Consider the following 19168-nt stretch of genomic DNA (forward strand, 5'->3'; position numbering starts at 1 on the left):
CAGGCTCCACACTCAGCCCACAGTCCAATGCAGGGCTTAATTTCATCACTTCGAGATCATGACCTGAGCCAAAATGAAGAATGGGGTCCCTCCACCTACTGAGCCACCTAGGTGCACCTGTAATTTTTCTTTTTTCTTTTTTTTTTTTTTAAACTTTTACTTATTTTTGAGAGATGGAGAGACACAGAGTGCGAGCGGGGGGAAGGGCAGAGAGAGAGAGAGAGAGACATCCCTGAAATTTTTCAATTAAAAAAAAATTAATGGGGTGTCTGGGTGGCTCGGTCGGTTAAGTGTCTGACCCTGGGTTTGGCTCAGGTCGTGGTCCCAGGATCCTGGGATTGAGCCCTACCTCAGGCTCTGACAGCACAAAGCCTGCTTGAGATTCTCTCTCTCCCTCTCTCTCTGCCACTCCCCCTTTCACACTCTCTCTGTCTCTCTCAAAATAAATAAATAAACTTAAAAAAGTCAATAGACTTTATTTTAGAGTGAAATTGAATAAATAAATGTGCATCCATTTTTATTGTTATAATTTCAGAACTGTTTTATCTTAGTTTCTGATTGGTACTTAAACGTCAATGGTTTGAAACATTACATCTTTTAATTTCTCCTGGTATATGTTTATTGATCTGTAAACATACACAAAAAGTGTTTCTTTAATAAATCCTGTTATTCTTTTGTAATGTAAGGAGCCCCTTTCCTACCATGGAGACTACCTGTCAACCTTAAGTAGCATGAACAGATCTCAAGCATTTGGAAAAGCAGCTATGATGGTGGTGTAGAAGCTCAGAGCAGAGACCCCTAAGAAGGAGGCTGTTACAGATGGGGGGAGGGTGGTAAGAACCTCACAAGGGCATGGGAAGATGATGAGGAAATGAATTCAGAAGCCCCTTCAGAGGACAACAGCCTTGACAGCAAATTTCACAGGGGTAAGAGAGAGGAACCAGTCAGAATGGAGTCTGCACATTCTAGTTTGTCTGATGAGGTGAACGCTGATGCCATTCACGGATACATACGGCAGGGAGCAAGCTGAGTTGTTCTGGGAAGAGAATGATCAGAATGACATGGTTGGACCCTGGACGTTTTGATCTTGAGTTACTTGTGAGGCACACAAATGGAGGTTTCCAATTAATATTTGGATATTGAGTCTGGAGCTTAGGAGGAGGGTGAAAATAAAGGTGTACTCTTGTCTGCATGTATGTGATAGACAAAGCCCTAGAAGTACATAAGAAAAGCTGAGAAAGTGCAAATGGATAAGAGAGAGAACAGTAGATGTAGCATTTGGAGAGGCAATATGCTCACTGGGTAAAAGCTGGTACTTCGCACAACTTACTTAACTTTTCTGTGCCTCAGGTGCTATAGCTGTAAAATGGGTTATTTAATAGTAGTACCTCCCTCATAGAGTGTTGGGGAGATGAATTCATTTGTACACAAAATGCTTATTTAGTACAGTACCTGGCACATAATACAGGTTCTATAATTATCTCACATTATTGGAGTAAGGATCTTTAAGGTATCTGAGTTAAGAGCACTGGGAAAGAGCAACCCAAGTCAGAAGATGATGCGAGAGAGGAGTTCTCCAGGAGAGCAGACTGAGAAGTTTCAGCAAGGGGATGGTCGACAGTGTCAAATGTTACACTAAGTTCCCCTAAATAAGGGTTTATGAGAAGTTTTTGGCTCTGTCAGCTAGGGAGTCATTTGTGTCCTTAGAAAGGGCAGGCTCAGAAGAATGGTTTCAGAAGCCAGATTGCAGGGGTTTATGAGAAATGGAAATGACCTCTGTTCAGAGATGGTAAATTGAACACTTTCACTTCCCTCCACTCCTACGCTCCACTGACATAAGAGTAAAGGCTTTTGTTTTGTTTTGCTTTGCTTTGCTTTGCTTTGGGCATAAACAAACAAAGGGAAAGAAAAGACAAGAGATAAAGGCAACAAAATTTTGGAAACTGAAAAGAAGAGGGATGAGTGTTAATTTTCTTACTACAACCAAAAAACCCCAAAAACTAAGGCAACAATGGGGGACGGCAAGAAGCAAGCTGAGTTGCTCTACAGAACCCCAGAAAAGCCCAGAAATTGGGGATTTCAGGTGTCTCTGAAATCAGGGTTGAGAGTGGAGATGAAAACAGATGGTCTGCTTTAGAAGCAGTTAGACTCATCCTTACCCCTTCGTGCTGCCCCATCATGACCTTCTCCAGCCCTGTGTGGCCCAAGGGACTGAAACTCTCTCACTGGAGAAGACACCTGGGGTGAATAGAATGACTTCGATGGTGCAATATCACAGTGAAAACAGGAAGGTTAAGTGGAAGTCCACATGCAGAATGGTAAGACACTCCAGCTTCATTCTTTCACTCTCTTCCCAGGTGCTGCAACCAAGTTTGTTTCTTCTGGGAAGAAGAATGGAAAACTTTTTCTCTGGATGTGTGAGTGCCCCAGAAGAAATAACCTAAAGATACTGACATTTAGGGGTCCCCCAATGAAATGACTCAGCCAGATCATCTTACAGTGATGTCCACCAGTTAGCAAGGCTTGTTCACGTGCAGAGCGCTTCCATAGTTTTTCTGTGTGTGTGTCTAAAATCTTCACAAAAGACAAATGGCACCCCGGCTATTTCTCTCTATCTCTCTCATCTTTCCCTATAGTGTCTACATTGTGGTGTGAGTGCTAAAAGCCAAAGAGAACAAGCCAGAAGAAGTCATGTCACCTTCAGTGGCCTAGCCTTGGAAGTTCCTCAACATCATTTGTACATCATTCTGATTACAAAGGTCCACCGGGTTCAACTAGAGGCAACATAGTCCCCACCCTTGATGGAGGAGTATAAGTTGTTATTCTGTAAGAAGGGCACATGGAGTAGGACACAAAAAAGTAATAAAAACAGCTTATACACAAAGGATGGAGAAGGAGAATGACATCACAAGTCCTTAGCAGAGCTGGATGCCAGCAGACAAGGAACAGTGCCTCAGTGAGGAGCAAGGAAGATAACTTTCAACCTAGATTTCTATACTCAGCCAAGCTATGACTAAAGAGTTAAGACAGGATGAAGACATTTGTATATATTCAACTTTTTTAAATGTTTATTTATTTATTTTTGAGACACAGAGAGCATGAACGGGAGGGGCAGAGAGAGAGGGAGAGAAAGAATCTCAACCAGGCCCCACTCTGTCAGCACAGAGCCCTGCGTGGTGCTTGATCTCATGAACCATGAGATCATGACCTGAACTGAAATCAAGAGTCGGATGCTTAACTGACTGAGCCACCCAGGCACCCCTATATTTAACTTCTCAAAGAATTTATCTTCCATGGCCCTTGGCCAGGAAACTCTTAGAAGCTCCATCAATATGAAGACATAAACAGAGAATGAAGGAGAGCCAGGAATTGAGGCTCTGAACAGGAAAGAAATTAAGGGAACCCCTACCCCCTAAAATGACAACTGTGCTGTAATTAGGATTAGAGAGGACAGAAGACTCGGGAGTGATGTCCCCATAAATAAGATTCATTTTCTGACATGTTTGAATGCCCTGAGTGATAAGTACATTGGAGGCTGAGAAAACCAAGAGAAAGACAATAGTTAAGTCTAGGGAAAACCAGAAGATTTACATGAAAGTCAATCTGTACATACATGGCTAAACTGTGAGTAAAATCTGCATAGTCATTAAAAAATTAAATGTAATCTCTATTTGGAAGGTAGGAAACTGTGGGGGGTGCAGTGTACTTAAGGGAGCTAAATCCTAATTTCCAAAGGACAAATTCAACACATAATACTTAAACTTGAAAATAGGCTAAAAGTCAAAATAAGCATATTATTAGAAAACGTAGAGACAAATATGCAAAGGAAAAGTGAAAGAGGTAAAAGTAGTTGCCATTGGGGAGCAAAATTCAGAGGAGAAATTATTTTTTACTTAATAACTTCTACGGAAATATTTCACTTAAAAACTGTATACATAGATGATTTAAATAAAAATTGCTATTTTAAAAATCATGAGTGGAAATTTCTGTCAAAATATGGAGATTTGCAAATGTTTTCTTCCCTTCCCAATCCCACTGAAAGCAATAAATCGACTTACAAGAACAAAGAAAATGGAAGAAGAAATGAGAACTAGATAGGAGCTTATACAATTGAAGACAGCGGGCCCCCATTTAGAAAAAAATACAAAATTGGGTATGAAAATGAATTTGGAAGAAGAAAAGATATCACAACAAAGTACTAGTTTTAAAAAGCTAACAGGGGCACCTGGGTGGCTCCGTTGGCTAATCGTCTGACTCTTGGTTTCAGCTCAGGTCATGATCTCACAGTTCTTGAGTTCAAGCCACACATTGGGCTTGAACACAGTGCAGAGCCTGCTTGGGATTCTCTCTCTCTCTCTCTCTCTCTCTCTCTGCTCTTCCCCTGCTCATGCTCCCTCTCTCTCAAAATAAATAAATAAACTTTACAAAAAAATCTAACAATCATCATGAAATTATAAAAATAACAGTATTGGGGGGCCTGGGTGACCCAGTCAGGTAAGCATCCAACTTCTACTCAGGTCATGGTCTCATGGTTCTTGAGTTCGAGCCCCATATTGGGCTCTGTGCTAACAGCTCAAAACCTGGAGCCTGCTTCGGATTCTGTGTCTCCCTCTCTTTCTGCTCCTCCTCCACTCATGCTCTGTCTCTCCTTCAAAAATAAACACTAAAAATGTAACGAAAAAATAATAAATAATAAAAAACAAGGTTTTTTTTAGCTCATTTATTTATTTTGAGAGAGAAAAAGTACAAGTGTGTGAGTGGGGGAGGCAGAGAGGGAGAGAATCCCGAGAAGACTCCACTCTGTCAGCACAGAGCCAATTGCTGTGAGATCCCATGAACTGTGAGATCATGACCTGAGCAGAAATCAAAAGTCAGACGCTTAACCAACTGAGCTACCTAGGTGCCCCGCCTGCCAAATAACAGTGTTTTTATTAACTGCCTTAAACATTTTATAATTCTTTTTTTCTTACATCTTTGGCTATCTACCCTTTGATCTCTTCTTCATGGAATAAAATGTTAAAATATCATTTTCTTTAGAGTGAACAAATTTAGTCTTCCCTCTAGTACTTTTAATCAAAAAAATTTACTATTGGTTTTGAAAACTTTCTTTCAGGGGTGCCTGGGTGGCTCAGTTGGTTAAACATCTGACTTCGATGACCTCACGGTTCGTGGGTTCGAGTCCCGTGTCGGGTTCTGTGCTGACAGCTCAAAGCCTGGAGCCTGCTTTGGATTCTGTGTCTTCTTCTCTCTGTGTTCCTCCCCTGCTCATGCTCTCTCTCTCTCTCTCTCTCTCTCAAAAATAAAGATTAAAAAAAAATTAAAAAGAAGTGGGAAAACTTTCTTTCAGCTTCAAAATTGATTATTGGTAACATGTGAGATTTATTTCAGGACTGTTGCCAAATTTAGGAAAATTGCTAGGACTTTTTTTTTCATATGTAACCTGTAGAACTTAAAAACATTCTTAGTTTTCTTATGCTCTAATTATAAATACATTTGAATTGAGATTATCATTAACCATTTTGTTATTGGTGTCTTTACATCATAGTGACATATTTTGAGTTTGATAGTGTCTTTCTCTGTGTCAGTATTTTTGCATGTCAAATCAGCTGGAAATGTATCTTTTTCTGGTTCTTATGATTCATTCCTCTTCATTCTATGGATTATCAGCACTCCAAGAACATATTCATTGTTTCTATGTGAAACATGTACCTTTCTTTTAATCATGGAATGGGGATAATGGTACTTATCCTATTGTATCCTTGGTATGAGCTGAAAGCTTTTTTGATACAATTTGCTTATTAGCACCAGAATAATTCCTATTGATTTAGCTGCTCATTTTTATTGTTTTTGTTTCATATCTCAATAATTTTTAGTGTGGATTTACTCTCAATCCTTTACTACATAACTTATAGATAGCAAAATAAAGTATCCTTTACATGTATATCCAGATGAGGAGTCTGTAATTTCTCATGTACTTTATTGAAATTACCCTAAATTTATTTCCAAACTTCAATAGTTACACCCTACAAATACCAGACATATACACAAATTCTGATCAATCTTTTTTTGTGTGAATTCCATCAAAAATAGATAAAAGGGGGGGGCACCTGGGTGGCTCAGTTGGTTGAGTGTCTGACTCTTGATTTCAGCTCAGGTCATGATCCCAGGGTCATAGAATCAAGCCCCAAATCAGGCTCCTTACTGAGCGTGGAGCCTACTTAGGATTCTCCTTCTCTCTCTCTCTCTCTCCCTCTGTCCTTCCCCCTGTTCATGAATGCTCGCTCTCTCTCTCTCTCTCTCTCTCTCTCTCTCTCTTTCTCTAAAAGAAGAAAAAAACTTAAAAATAGCAGAAAATATGTATGACATGTTTAATAATGATATATACTGAGTTATCAAATATGTGCTGGGAGAAATTGTTTTAACTATGAGAGTCAATGAGAATCAGATTCTCAATTACAATTTACACATGACATCCCTGGAATAACTTTCCCCAGACTAGCTTCTGGCTCACAGTCATGTGACACTGGTCCTGCATGTTTATATCATGACAGCATGAGTAGCCATGGAGGGCAGTAAAAATAGCCTTGAAAGTCATTTCTACACTAGGATGGTTGGTAATAATATGGATGCAACTGGAATCTCACTCACATATCCTTCTAAACTCAATCTAAATGTAGCCCAAACTCAGCTTCCCCTTAGTCAGATCCCAAAATGCCCACAGTGACTCCCAAACCACCCCTACACACAGGGAAATGAAATAGTGGAGACTTCCTAATTGAAAGAGACAGAAAGCTTAGCCAATCACAGCTAAAACACCTCACTTTTAATATTTATATAATCATGTGGACATATTGCTAAGACACCTTCCAGGACCTTGGAAACGAAACTCTAAGCAACATTTAGCTTCAAGGTTAATTTGCCTCTAAAATAGCAATGAAATTTTGGAAAACAAACTGATGTGTCTAAATGGCTTGTCAGACAAGAGAAAGTTGAAACCCAAGCTAGAAGCAGGGGGATCTAGAAGCAAGCAAATGTCCCACTAAAGATCCACAAATAGGATTAGGAAATGGAAACTCCAGGTATTTCTAAACATGGTGGAAAATGCCAATCTGAAAACAAGAGGCCTGAGGGTGAAACATAGGCTCTAGGAGAGAGGAAATGCTTCACACACCACCCCCCACTTCTCTATAACACTGCTGTACTCATTGTTGTCAATATCTTACTTTCCACTCTTTTTCTTTCCTGGTTTTTGAGTAAAATTATCTTTTACAGATGATGATTAGCAGCCAATCTACAGCCCTCTGCCTCCAACGTATCTAATAGGACAAGTACCAATACCACCATTCAGGCAGAAGCCTGGAGGTTTATTTTCTAAATGGGCTAAATCAGAGGATGTTTGGACCCAAGGGCACCTGGCAGGGCAGAGAGCATGTGTATGGAGATCCCCATCACTGTGATTCAGTTCAAATTGAAATACTGAATCATAAAATTCTCCCTTCTTTGCTCCCCTGCCTCCCTTGATTCACTGGGGAAAATATTAGAAGGCAGACAAGAGATTTTAGAATTCCTCTCTGACAAAGTTGACCAGTCCAGGAATGGAGAGTCCTGTTGGGGTCCTCCAGCAAAAGAACACAACCTGATTACTTAGCACCCTCCATTGGCAAGCCTTCCCACAGAGTTTTAATTAGTTTCCAGTGCCTCCCTCTGAAATAGGAATGGGTAGCCAGAGATCACAGCACCAAGAACCCAAACAAAGAGGAAAATGAGACAATTTTTAAAAAAAAGGAGAAAATCTTGACAACAACAATAATATTCTAACATATTTAGAGGTAAGTAAAGATATGGGATCCCTGAAACAGAAACAGAGTTTGGGGGCACTTGGGTGGCTCAGTCGGTTAAGTGTCCGACTCTTGATTTTGGCTCAAGTCATGATCTTGCGGTTTGTGAGTTTGAGCCCCATGTCAGGCTCTGTGCTGAGAATGTGGAGCCTGCTTGGGATCCTCTCTCTGCCTCTCTCCCTCTCTCTTTCTTTCAAAATAAATAAATAAACTTTAAAAAATTTAAAAAAACCAGATTTCTGTAAAAATGAAATATTCAGGGTTTTGAAAAAAAGAGCATTTAGAATCAAAAGTCTAATAACATAAAAGGAAATATTAACGGAAGATTTAAAAGATAAAGTTGAAGGGTGCCTGGTGGTTCAGTCGGTTCAGCATCCGACTTCAGCTCAGGTCATGCATGGTCTTGAGGTTCATGAGTTCCAGCCCTGCATCTGGCTCTGTGCTGACTGACAGCTCAGAGACTGGAGTCGGCTACGAATTCTGTGTCTCCCTTTCTCTCTTCCCCTTTCCCACTCATGTTCTGTCTCTCTCAAAAAATAAATAAACACTTATAAAAATTAAAAAAAAAGAAAGATAAAGTTGAGGACAAATCTCCCAGAAATCAGAGAAAAGATTAAGATATAAGAAATGGAAAATAAATATGATGAAATTTATAATATATATATATATATATATATATATATATATATATATATATATATTCAGATTATGAACCACCCAGGAGGTTCATAATCTGAATAGTAAGAGTTCCAGAAAGTGAGAATAGAGAAAACAGAGAAGATGAAGTTATCGGACAAATAATTTCTCAGACTATAAAGGGCCCATTGTGTGCCCAGGAGAGAACTTGGAAAATCGAGATACACTATTGTATAATTCTGGAACATTGTGGAGAAAGAGAAAGAGATTAGGAAACTGAGGTTCCATGAGATTAAAGGAACTTTCCCAAAGTTACACAGCTGGAAACAGGCAGTATGAAGGCTGAACCCAAGTCTGTCATGTCCCATTACACTTTTGAATGGTGGCAAACAAGTGAAGAGAGATTTATATTGGATCCTAGTTAGTACGAGGGGAAATCATGAGTTATTTGTAGAGGAAACACATAAATATTAATGTAAGTTGAAGATAAAGGGTCATCAGAGACCAAGGATGGAAAGTACAAGAGAGAGGAATCACTGAGTCAAGTCTTAAGAAGTCTGGGGGGAGTAGCACAGTGATAGGGGCAAGGGTTTGTCTTGGGAAGGAGTAAAGCTGTGGGCAGGAAGTAAGGGTGGGTGAAGTTGCTGCTATTAAAGTGGAACTCGGAAGAGAGAAATTAATGCGGTGGTACTGTTTTTTCCATGAAAGTAGGAGGCTAGTTATTCTCCTAAGAATAGACGAGGGAGGAAGGGGAGGGTTGGATCTTTACAGGGGATTGTGGTGGAGGGGAGGAGTTGGAAAGTACCTGGAGCATTTAGGAAAGAGAGTAGAGTTGCCAGCCTTAGCAAATAAAAATACAGCTCACTCAGTTAAATTTGAATTGCAGATTAATGACACATAGTTTTTTTGGTATAAGTCCCATAAATTACATGGTATTTTCTCTGGCAACTCTTAAAGAGAGATAGTAGAGCATGCATAAAGAACAGCAACGTTGCTTTGAAATAAGAAATGTGGAATGGAGCAACCTCAGTGTGCGTTGGGCATCAGATGGTAACCTCATTGCCAGGAGAAGTGAGGTAAAACACTGGGCTGGCCTTCCAGGCAGCAGCGGAAAGGCAGCTGGGCTAAGAGCCAGGACATAGCTTGGGGATGCAATTCTTAGGGCCTCTCCTGAGAGTAATGGGAAGAGATATGTGTGGGAACCAGAGACTTGGAACTGGCAGGGAAGCCATTGCTGCAAATTGTTTTGCCCTGCTTTCTAATTTTGCCTGAGTGGTCATCTGCATTTTATATCTAATAGGTGTGCACTAAGGATGGAGATTACTAAGTAATCGTCTGAAAAGGACTTGAGCTCTTTAAAACACTGCATTAATACCAAATGAATGCTGTCCTCACCAGCAATATTCACAAGAAAAAGACTGTTCCCCTACGCAATTCTTTGACACGTTTGAGGTTTATTGTGGTGGTTTGTACTAGTGGTTAAGAGGCTACGGCCCATCTATGGTCACAGCCCACGTTAACCAAGTTACTTAACATAATTCACCTGGGACTCAATTTCCTTCTTTGTAAAGTTAGGGTAATAATAATTCCTAACTTGTAGGGTCATCAGAAGGATGAGTTAGTATGTATAATACTTAGAATCTGGTACCCAAATGTACAACCTTATATTAGATGTTATAGGTGGATAATGAGATGTTTTAATATTCATTATTAAATTTATTATTCATTATTATACATTTGTATACACTATGTCAGGAAATATGTAGTAAGGAAATCAGTAGTTTTTAAAAAGGACATTCATGGGGGAGGGGAGGCATAAATAGGCAGAGCACAGAGGATTTTTAGGGCAGTAAAAATATGATGCATGATACCGTAATCATGGATACATGTCATTATACATTTGTCCAACCCCACAGAATGTACAACATCAAGAATGAGCCATGGTAGAAACTATGGACAATGGATGATTATGATGTGTCAGTGTAGGCCCATCGACTCTAACAAATGTCTCATTCTGGTGGGGATGTTGTTGATGGGAGACGCCACGCATGTGTGGGGTATGGGGGCTTTGGGAAATGCCTGCACTTTCCACTCAATTTTGCTGTGACCCTAAAACTACTCTTTTAAAAAGTCTTTATAATTTAAAAAGTGGTAAAAATAAAAATAAATTTATTTTAATAAATAATGTAACATTTAATAATTTAATAAAAATAAATTTAATTTAACAAAGCATTTCAGCAAAAAAAAAAAATACTTTCTTCTGGGAAAAAACATCTACTAGCATACTTTTATATATGTTTCACAGACTTGCATGGTTAGGAAATAAGTGGTTTTTAAAAGGACATTCACTAGCATATCTTCGTATACATTTTATACATATATAGCCAAGAGATTAGTACAATTTAAAATTTTTCTTTTCTTTTCTTTTTTTAAACTTATTTATTTATTTTGAGGGAGAGAGAACAGGGAAGGGGAAGAGAGAGAGAAAGGATCCTAAACAGGTGCCAGGGGGGACTCAATCTCATAAACCGTGGCATCATGACCTGAGTCGAAATCAAGAGTTGGTCGCTTAATGGACTGAGCTACTCAGGCACCCCACAATTTAAAATTTTTTAAACTACCAGGTACCTGGGTGGCTCAGTCAGTTAGGTGTCTGACTTCAGCCTAGGTCATGATCTCACCATTCCAGAGTTCGAGCCCAGCGTCAGGCTGTGTGCTGACAGCTCAGAGCTTGGAGCCTGTTTCGGATTCTGTGTCTCCCTCTCCCTCTCTTGGCCCCTCTTCCATTTGTGTTCTGTCTCTCTCTCTCAAAAATAAGTAAACATTAAAACATTTTTTAATAAAAAATAAAAATTTTAAAACCAGAGGTTTCCCTTCACTCCCTTCACTGTGTATTGACTGCAGGTGTTTGAACTGGGAGACATGCATTTGCACTCATTAAGTTTTGGAACTCAGTTCTGGGATGCCTAGTGTAAGCTGTCTTAGTGACATTTCTCTCATAAATAAAATGACCAGCAATGCTTGTTCAAATTAGATAATCTATCGTGATAGATAGAGTTTGGGTATGCAAGTCACTTTAATTCCTTCCCCTTCAAAGAACTCATAATTTAGTGGATGGGGTGGATTTTGCCAACTCCACACCTTATGTTGTGCAGGGCAGACTCAGCATATCCTTCCTTTTAAATAAAGGAAGTCCCCAAACCCATCCAGAGCCTATTCTAGAGTCTAGAGGACACTCCTCTGCATTTCCACGTTGTATGCATGTGCTGTTGTTTTGTGGCGATGTGCTCCGTGCAACTCGGTTGCTGAAGACTTGAAGGCAGCTGTGAACTTGATTTTAACTGTCGTTAGATTTCTTCTTTTGCAAAATCATAAGATCCCAGAAGTCAGGGGTCTGTTGTTTATTCATTCAACCGCCTTCTGAGTCATTCAGGTACAGGGTGTGTCTGTCAATTGAAACTGCACACGGAGAAGTTTTGCGTTCACATCTGCCAGGATGGGAAGCCAGAGCGACCAGGAACTGGGTGGAAATCTAGCAGCAGAGCAGGGCAGAAGTGCTCTGAGCTTGTCACTTAGGCGGAGCTGACCAAGGCCGCCTCTATGTCTCACCTTCTGAAGTAGCATCAAAGTGAAAGAAGAGAGTGGGCGTGTTGGGAGCATGAGGTGTGGGGGCCTCTGAATCGTCCCGAGTAGAAAGGGAGAGAAGGTCACCGGTCTCAGACTAGGCTGGCTGGGTCCTGCGGCTCTTCCCTTTTGGAAATTCTTGTGCTGCCCAAGCTTTTAAATCTGTCAGGCCCCAGCAGCTGACCACCTCCCCAAAGGTCTCAGAATCTGGGACACACGGCTTGAGTTTGCGCCCAGTTGAGTGAGGGGAAAGCCAGCCCTACTTCTCGCCCCGCGTTAGCCCATTCGTCACCGAGCCCCGGGAAAACCACTTTCTGCCCCTCAGACCACAAGTTTCGGGGCTGCAGTGGGACCTCCGGGACCATTCTCCCTTCTAGGCTGCTTCATATCTCCTCCGCGTCTGTGGCAGCCCGTTGCCAGCCTCTCGTCCCCGGTAGGCGGCCGGGACTCGCGGGGTGTCGGCTCCTCCTTTCCCTGTCTGCACAGAAGCGGCCCCGGGACGCCCCGCCACGATCTCGGTACTCCGATCCAATCGAGAGCTTGCGGGGGTAGGGAAACAGCGAGGTGCGCTGCGAGACGCCGGGCCGTCCTCTGCCCCCTGAGACTTTTCGGGAGAAAAGTTTCCAAAGGCTCCCCACGTCCTCTCTTTTCTAAGACTCGGGAGAACGGTGTCTGGGAGCGGTGGACAGCCGGGCGAGGGCTGTGATTTATGCATCAGAGTCCAGGGGGCACCAGCCTCCGTCCCTTCTCTGTTTTCTTTTCCTTTTTTTTTTTTTTTTTTTTAATTCGGTTGCCTGGGGAGGGGGGGTGGGGAGGAGGGTGTGTGCACGTGTGTGTGTGTGTGTGTGTGTGTGTGTGCGCGCGTGTGCGCGCGCACTTGCGCTTGCTTCTGCCCCAGATCTTTCCTGGACAGTGAGTCTCCGAAGCCGAGATCCGGAGGCCCGCAGCCGCAGGCGGAGGGCGTGGGGGTTGAGATATTAACCCCTCCCCGCCTCTTCCTAGGGAAGCCACACGGCCTCAGCGGGGCGCTCGGTGACTTCAGCTAGCGGGCCGGCGCGGGCCGCGGAGAGCAGGGCTGGCCATTGGAGTGTGCGGCTGCGGAGGGAGGGGACCCCGACTCGAGTAAGTTTCAAGAGCGTCGCAGTCAGTCGGGGGCGGCAGCAAGATGCCGAGCGCGCAGTGGAGACCCAGAGCTCTCCCAACGCAACTTCGTCCTGCCTGAGCGAGGTAGGGGACTGAGCGCGGCGCCAGCGTGGGCCGGGGGTGCGGGGGACCCCCGCTGCAGGAAGTGTTCAGTGTTAGAAACGAATTTTTAAGCCGGAACGAAGCAAAACGGAAACTTTTAAAACATCCATCTCTGGGCGCTAGAAACATTCATCCCTGGGCTACTAAGCCCAGTCCATCGGATTGTTCTTGGGGCACTTGTGATTTAATGAAGTTTGGAAAAGGGTTCAGTCCAGTTGTAAAACCGACTAGAGGTGGGGGAGAGTGGAAACTGCGGTTGGTCGCAGAGGGGTGGGGGAAGGGGCTTAGTTTTGGAAATCTTATAGACAAAGAATATGGGAGGTGGGGGTGGGGGTGGGGGTAAGGGCTTAAACTTGCACTGCCGGCGAGGAGGGTGTGGAATTAGATGGGAGAAATGCCGAGTTTCTGGGTACGAGCAGCGTCGGCTGTCCCAGGAACTGCTCTCTGTTACGCCCCTTCTATCACATTGCGGCGTTACTTTGAAACATTTCAACGAGGTACAAGTAGACTTCTGCGAACCGTGCCGTGTTTCATTCTCTCCACACTTTCTAGTTCTGTGAGACGAGGCAACATGTTGGGGGAGGGCAGTAAGTAAAACTACCGCCTCACGTTTAGCAATGCACCAGACGTACGTTCAGACTTCTGGACTGTAGATTTGCACTTGGAATTAGGAATGTAGTGGCATGTATTGTTATCGTTAGTAGTATAACTTATCTCGTGTGTGTGTGTTGGCCAAACCCACAGTAACTAAACATACTCCTTATGCAATCAATGAATGTGCGAAACTCCTGGGATTTATTGCAATCTCTTATGAATGATTTTCACTGAACCTTTAGATTTTCCTGCATTAGCTTACAAGAAAAAAAAAAAAAAAAAGAAGAAGAAGAAGAAGAAGCAGCAGCAGCAGAAGAAAGAAAAGGCAGTTGCTTCACAGAGGCGTTAAGCTTTCCTGTTTACCGCAAGGCCGGGGCGGGCTTGGCTGCCCACACCATGCGGCGCCCTCGGACCCAAAGCACACCTGTTCCTAGAGAGTTATTAATAGAGCCCAAAGAATGACTTACTCTGTCAAGTGATTTTCGTGCGAATCTAATGTCTTGCATGGCAATTAGGAGGTGGTTCTCTGTTCTTTTGGCTGGGTGGTGCTGTGCGTCTCCACCCTCATATTGGCGGTTGGGTCTCTTCCGAGGAGAGACCAAGAGCTGGTAGTGAACCCGCTGCTGAGAGGGCGAATGCTTCAGAACACCTCCAAGCTGGAAACCTGGAGGGGGATCGAGGTGGCGGCGTGAGGGAGCCGAAGGGGTGTTAAATGGGACTTGCTTCTCTAGTTTTCCCATTTCCGTTTGGATGTGACACAGGGAGAGTTTTCGTCTTGTCGAGTTGGGAGTTTTCAGTTTGGGTAAAAATTTTTTTCTCCCTTCCCTCACCCACCCTACTCCCCCCTTTTTTCTTTTTCTTTTTTTTTTTTTTTTTTGCAAGAAATAAGAATTTGATTTTCTTTTTCTGAAATCCTTCTCCTTGCGCTTTCCCCAAGTTTACTTAAAACAAATCCATGACAAAACTGGAGCAGTGCCTTAGCTAGAATGAATTATGCCAGTGTGCTGTGGCTTTTTCCCTGACTCTCTCCTCTTTGTGACTTGTTTAAAGCTGCTGTTCCCGAGGCCCTCTCCAGCCAAGGAAAAGCTACACAAAAAGCCTGGATCTCCCGGACGGACCCACCCCCCCACCGCGGCAAGTGAAGGCTCTCTCGGCGTCGCCCTCTAGCGTTCTTCAGGAGAAGCGCCACCCCCGGGTTCCTGGAGACCTTGCGCACCATGGGGTCCACCAGCGTCCCGCTGGTGAAGACCCACCGCAGTTCTGTGTCTGACTATGTCAACTACGACATTATCGTCCGGCATTACAACTACACGGGAAAACTGAATGTCAGCGCGGACGAGAACGGCATTAAACTGAGCTCCGTGGTGTTCATTCTCATCTGCTGCTTTATCATCCTAGAGAACATCTTTGTCTTGCTGACCATTTGGAAAACCAAGAAGTTCCACCGACCCATGTACTATTTTATCGGCAACCTGGCCCTCTCAGACCTGTTGGCGGGAGTGGCCTACACGGCCAACCTGCTCTTGTCTGGCGCCACCACCTACAAGCTCACCCCCGCCCAGTGGTTTCTGCGGGAAGGGAGTATGTTTGTGGCCTTGTCTGCCTCGGTGTTCAGCCTCCTAGCCATCGCCATCGAGCGCTATATCACAATGCTGAAGATGAAACTCCACAACGGGAGCAACAGCTTCCGCTCCTTCCTGCTGATCAGTGCCTGCTGGGTCATCTCCCTCATCCTGGGTGGCTTCCCCATCATGGGCTGGAACTGCATCAACATGCTGGCCAGCTGCTCCACTGTCCTGCCACTCTACCACAAGCACTATATCCTCTTCTGCACCACCGTCTTCACCCTGCTCCTGCTCGCCATCGTCATCCTGTACTGCAGGATCTACTCCTTGGTCAGGACTCGGAGCCGCCGGCTGACCTTCCGCAAGAACATCTCCAAGGCCAGCCGCAGCTCTGAGAAGTCGCTGGCGCTCCTCAAGACCGTGATTATCGTCCTGAGCGTCTTCATCGCCTGCTGGGCGCCCCTCTTCATCCTGCTCCTGCTGGACGTGGGCTGCAAGGTGAAGACCTGCGACATCCTCTTCAGAGCGGAGTACTTCCTGGTGCTGGCCGTGCTCAACTCCGGCACCAACCCCATCATTTACACTCTGACCAACAAGGAGATGCGCCGGGCCTTCATCCGGATCCTGTCCTGCTGCAAGTGCCCCAGCGGAGACTCCGCCGGCAAATTCAAGCGACCCATCATCGCCGGCATGGAATTCAGCCGCAGTAAGTCGGACAACTCCTCCCACCCCCAGAAGGACGATGGGGACAACCCAGAGACCATTATGTCCTCTGGAAATGTCAACTCTTCTTCCTAAAACTGAAAGCTGCCCGACCCATGGGGAGAGTTCTTGCATGGTCACCCCACCACCCAGTGTTTGGAAAACAAAAACAAAAATAAAAAAGTCTCTGTGCCTCCACCGCTGCCAGGGAGGAGCTGCTGGGAGCCAGACGGAGGGGGCAGGGGGCAGAGTAAGAGCAGCCTGGTGGTGCCGGGGTGTTGGTGGGTTAGTTCCTGTGAACAATGCACTGGGAAGGGTGGAGATCAGGTCCTCGCCTGGGATCTATTTCCTACCCCCGCCCTGGAGCTTTGATTTTGCACTGAGCCAAAGGTCTAGCATTGTCAAGCTCCTGGAGGGTTCATCTGGCCGCTCCTCTAAGACTAAGGCCCCAGTGTGAGAGCATCTGTGGAGAGCTTGGAGGAGACGTTTTCTCTCACCTTAGTTGCCAGCCCAAGTGACTGTGTGCACTTCTGCGTCTCTGGGTATGCCCTGCATATCCTACCCTCCCTTTCCCTTCACACCCCTCCTTAAAATTCTGTTACTTTATATTTGAACGACCTGGCGTTCTTCAGAGCCGGGGTTGTGGCACGGTCCATTTCCTGATCGTCTGCAGCGGGTAGGCCGTGTTCAGGAGGGAAACTGTGAGGAATGGAGATGGTTTGGAGATGTAAAGCAATTTTATTTGCTGAGGCCAAAGTTTCCACGTAAGCTGGATCAGTTTTTGGAATTTGGTTACAGTCACTTTGATTTCTTTTTTTTTTCTTTTAACAACTTTACAATGAAGTATGTTACAGCATCGTTATCCATTGTGTCTGCAAGTCTGCATAAGTCCAGTTTATCTAGATGCTATCAACCGGGATCCTTTGTGTCATAGGAGAATCAAACAAGTAAAACAAGGTGAAAACTGACTGGGGGTGACTTTGTAAACCAAGAGAGATTTCTTAATGAGTTTGTCTAACAAATACAACGTCTGTCTTTGGCACTTTTGTTGACGTTTATTTCAGAGTGTTGTGTGAATTATTTCAACCAACAGGATGGTTGTATTTTGTTGTGTTCAAAGTACTTTCCGTGATTTTTGAATGTATTTGTTTCAGCATTTTATTGGACTTTTCTAACCTGTGTTAACACCGTTGAACATGTATTTCCTAAGAAAGTACAACCCTCTTGTGCCATTAAAGCATTACTTTAACTGATAGGGAATACCAGAAGTTTTAAAATACAGCTGTTCATTAAATAGTTAATTAAAGATGTGTATAAATGTCACAAAAAATAAAAATATATTGCTGTCTCTTTAGTATGGTTTTCAGTGCAATTAAACCGAGAAATGTCTTTTTTTAAAAAAATAGTATTTAATAGGTTTCTGACTTTTGTGGATCATTTTGCACATAGCTTTATCAACTTTTAAACATTAATAAACTGATTTTTTTTAAAGATTCCTTTGTGAATAGCATTTTTTTTAAAGAAATAAGACATTGTGTTTGACTATGTGGATCTTTACAATCAAAGTTAAGGGCAATTTTCTGTTACTCTTTAAAGGATTTCACCTTGATAAACTAGGGTGTGAAAAAAAATGTGGTTTGTTAAAAAACCACTCTATCTTTTTCAGGAAGAGAAACTTCAATAAGTTAACACTGAAGAGTAGTAAAAAATGCGATGAAAACCACCAACCTCTAAATACCACGCTGACAAGTAAATGCCATTATTGGAGTTTTAAATTGCATTCGAGCCAAACTAAGTGTTACACAATAATTCTTGTCCTAAAACACGGGCTTTTAAAGAAATAATATACAAGAATGTAGTTGTAAATCTAATTAAAAAAATTTTTTTAATGTTTATTTATTATTGAGACAGAGACAGAGCATGAATGGGGGAGGGGCAGAGAGAGAGGGAGACACAGGATCAGAAGCAGGATCCAGGCTCCGAGCCATCAGCCCAGAGTCCGACGCGGGGCTCAAACTCACGAACCCTGAGATCGTGACCTGAGCTGAAGTCGGACGCTCAACCGACTGAGCCACCCAGGTGCCCCAGTAAATCTAATTTAAACTGTGAAACGCAATGGTCGCTTCAAGCCCATCAACAAAAGCTTTTACATTCTTGGCTTTCTACCAACATGCTGGGGAAATAGGGATATGGATCTGGGAGATAGTATATTAAATCACTTTTTTCCAAGACACTGTCTTGGCTTCTCCCAGACTGTCTTTTGGACAATATGGGACCACACAGTAGTAGGAGCACATAGCTAGCAAGGAGTAGCAAGTTGTAGAATGTAGGTTGAGTAGTATACCCCTCATACCTGAAAGCTTTCAATAATCTCTGATAGCTTTGGCGCCCTGGCCATTAATTGCTCCCAACTAGGCAATGAGACCAAGGGCACTTTGTAAGCGCCACAGAATTACTGTAATAATTGTTTCGATATTATTGTCATCTTCACTGAGAATTCATTTGAAGGGTTTGGGTGTGTTTGCCTCTTCAGTCCCGTTATTGCTTTCAGAATCTGTGCTTTCAACTGTCACTGCATATGCACAGGACACAGTTGGGACATGAAGATAAACCTCACCTCACAGAGTAGATGTCATTTCTGGGTAAGGTTAACTGTGGGAAACAGAAGTGTGTTCACGAAGGAAACCTTAGGTCACAACCTCCAGTTTCCTGAAGGAAATGCCAAAAATGTGCTGAAGACAAAAGACTGGAAACAAACTGGAATGTCTCTATCCATCTGTCTGCTGAGGCGGAAGGAATGAGTTCATGTTGTACTCACTTCCTAGAGCTTTCATTGCAGAGTCAAGCATAATGGAAAAGCCCATCCATTTCGTGTTTCTATGGACGATAAGTGTTCCTACCATTGGTTTTATCTTTATAAGCAAAGCAATGACTCACACAACACGGGGAAGTTGAGGTAGGGCA

At 43.4% G+C, this 19168-nt stretch overlaps 1 protein-coding gene and 1 long non-coding RNA gene across 4 annotated transcripts in view; both read left to right on the forward strand.

Annotated features, from left to right (window-relative positions):
* LOC147578204 (uncharacterized) overlaps positions 1-3649 on the forward strand; it is a 192728-nt gene extending 189079 nt beyond the window's left edge. The window contains exon 6 of the long non-coding RNA XR_015254927.1: positions 2358-3649. This is a non-coding gene — a long non-coding RNA (uncharacterized LOC147578204). The remainder of the gene's footprint in view (positions 1-2357) is intronic.
* A 9400-nt stretch (positions 3650-13049) lies between these two features.
* Positions 13050-17697, forward strand: S1PR1 (sphingosine-1-phosphate receptor 1). Of its 3 annotated transcripts, none has more exons than XM_025912805.2 (2): positions 13050-13325; positions 14988-17697. In XM_025912805.2, the coding sequence occupies exon 2, from the start codon at positions 15155-15157 to the stop codon at positions 16298-16300; it is 1146 nt and encodes a 381-aa protein (XP_025768590.1). In that variant the 5' UTR covers positions 13050-13325; positions 14988-15154; the 3' UTR covers positions 16301-17697. The 3 variants fall into 3 exon arrangements, with proteins under 3 accessions (XP_025768590.1, XP_025768589.1, XP_086573818.1); XM_025912804.2 differs by lacking the exon at positions 13050-13325 and adding an exon at positions 13726-14739; XM_086717692.1 differs by lacking the exon at positions 13050-13325 and adding an exon at positions 13726-14617.
* Positions 17698-19168: the final 1471 nt, after the last annotated feature.

This window comes from Puma concolor, chromosome C1, assembly GCF_028749965.1.
Source record: "Puma concolor isolate L17-30 chromosome C1, mPumCon1.1.hap2, whole genome shotgun sequence".
Lineage (NCBI taxonomy): Eukaryota > Metazoa > Chordata > Mammalia > Carnivora > Felidae > Puma > Puma concolor.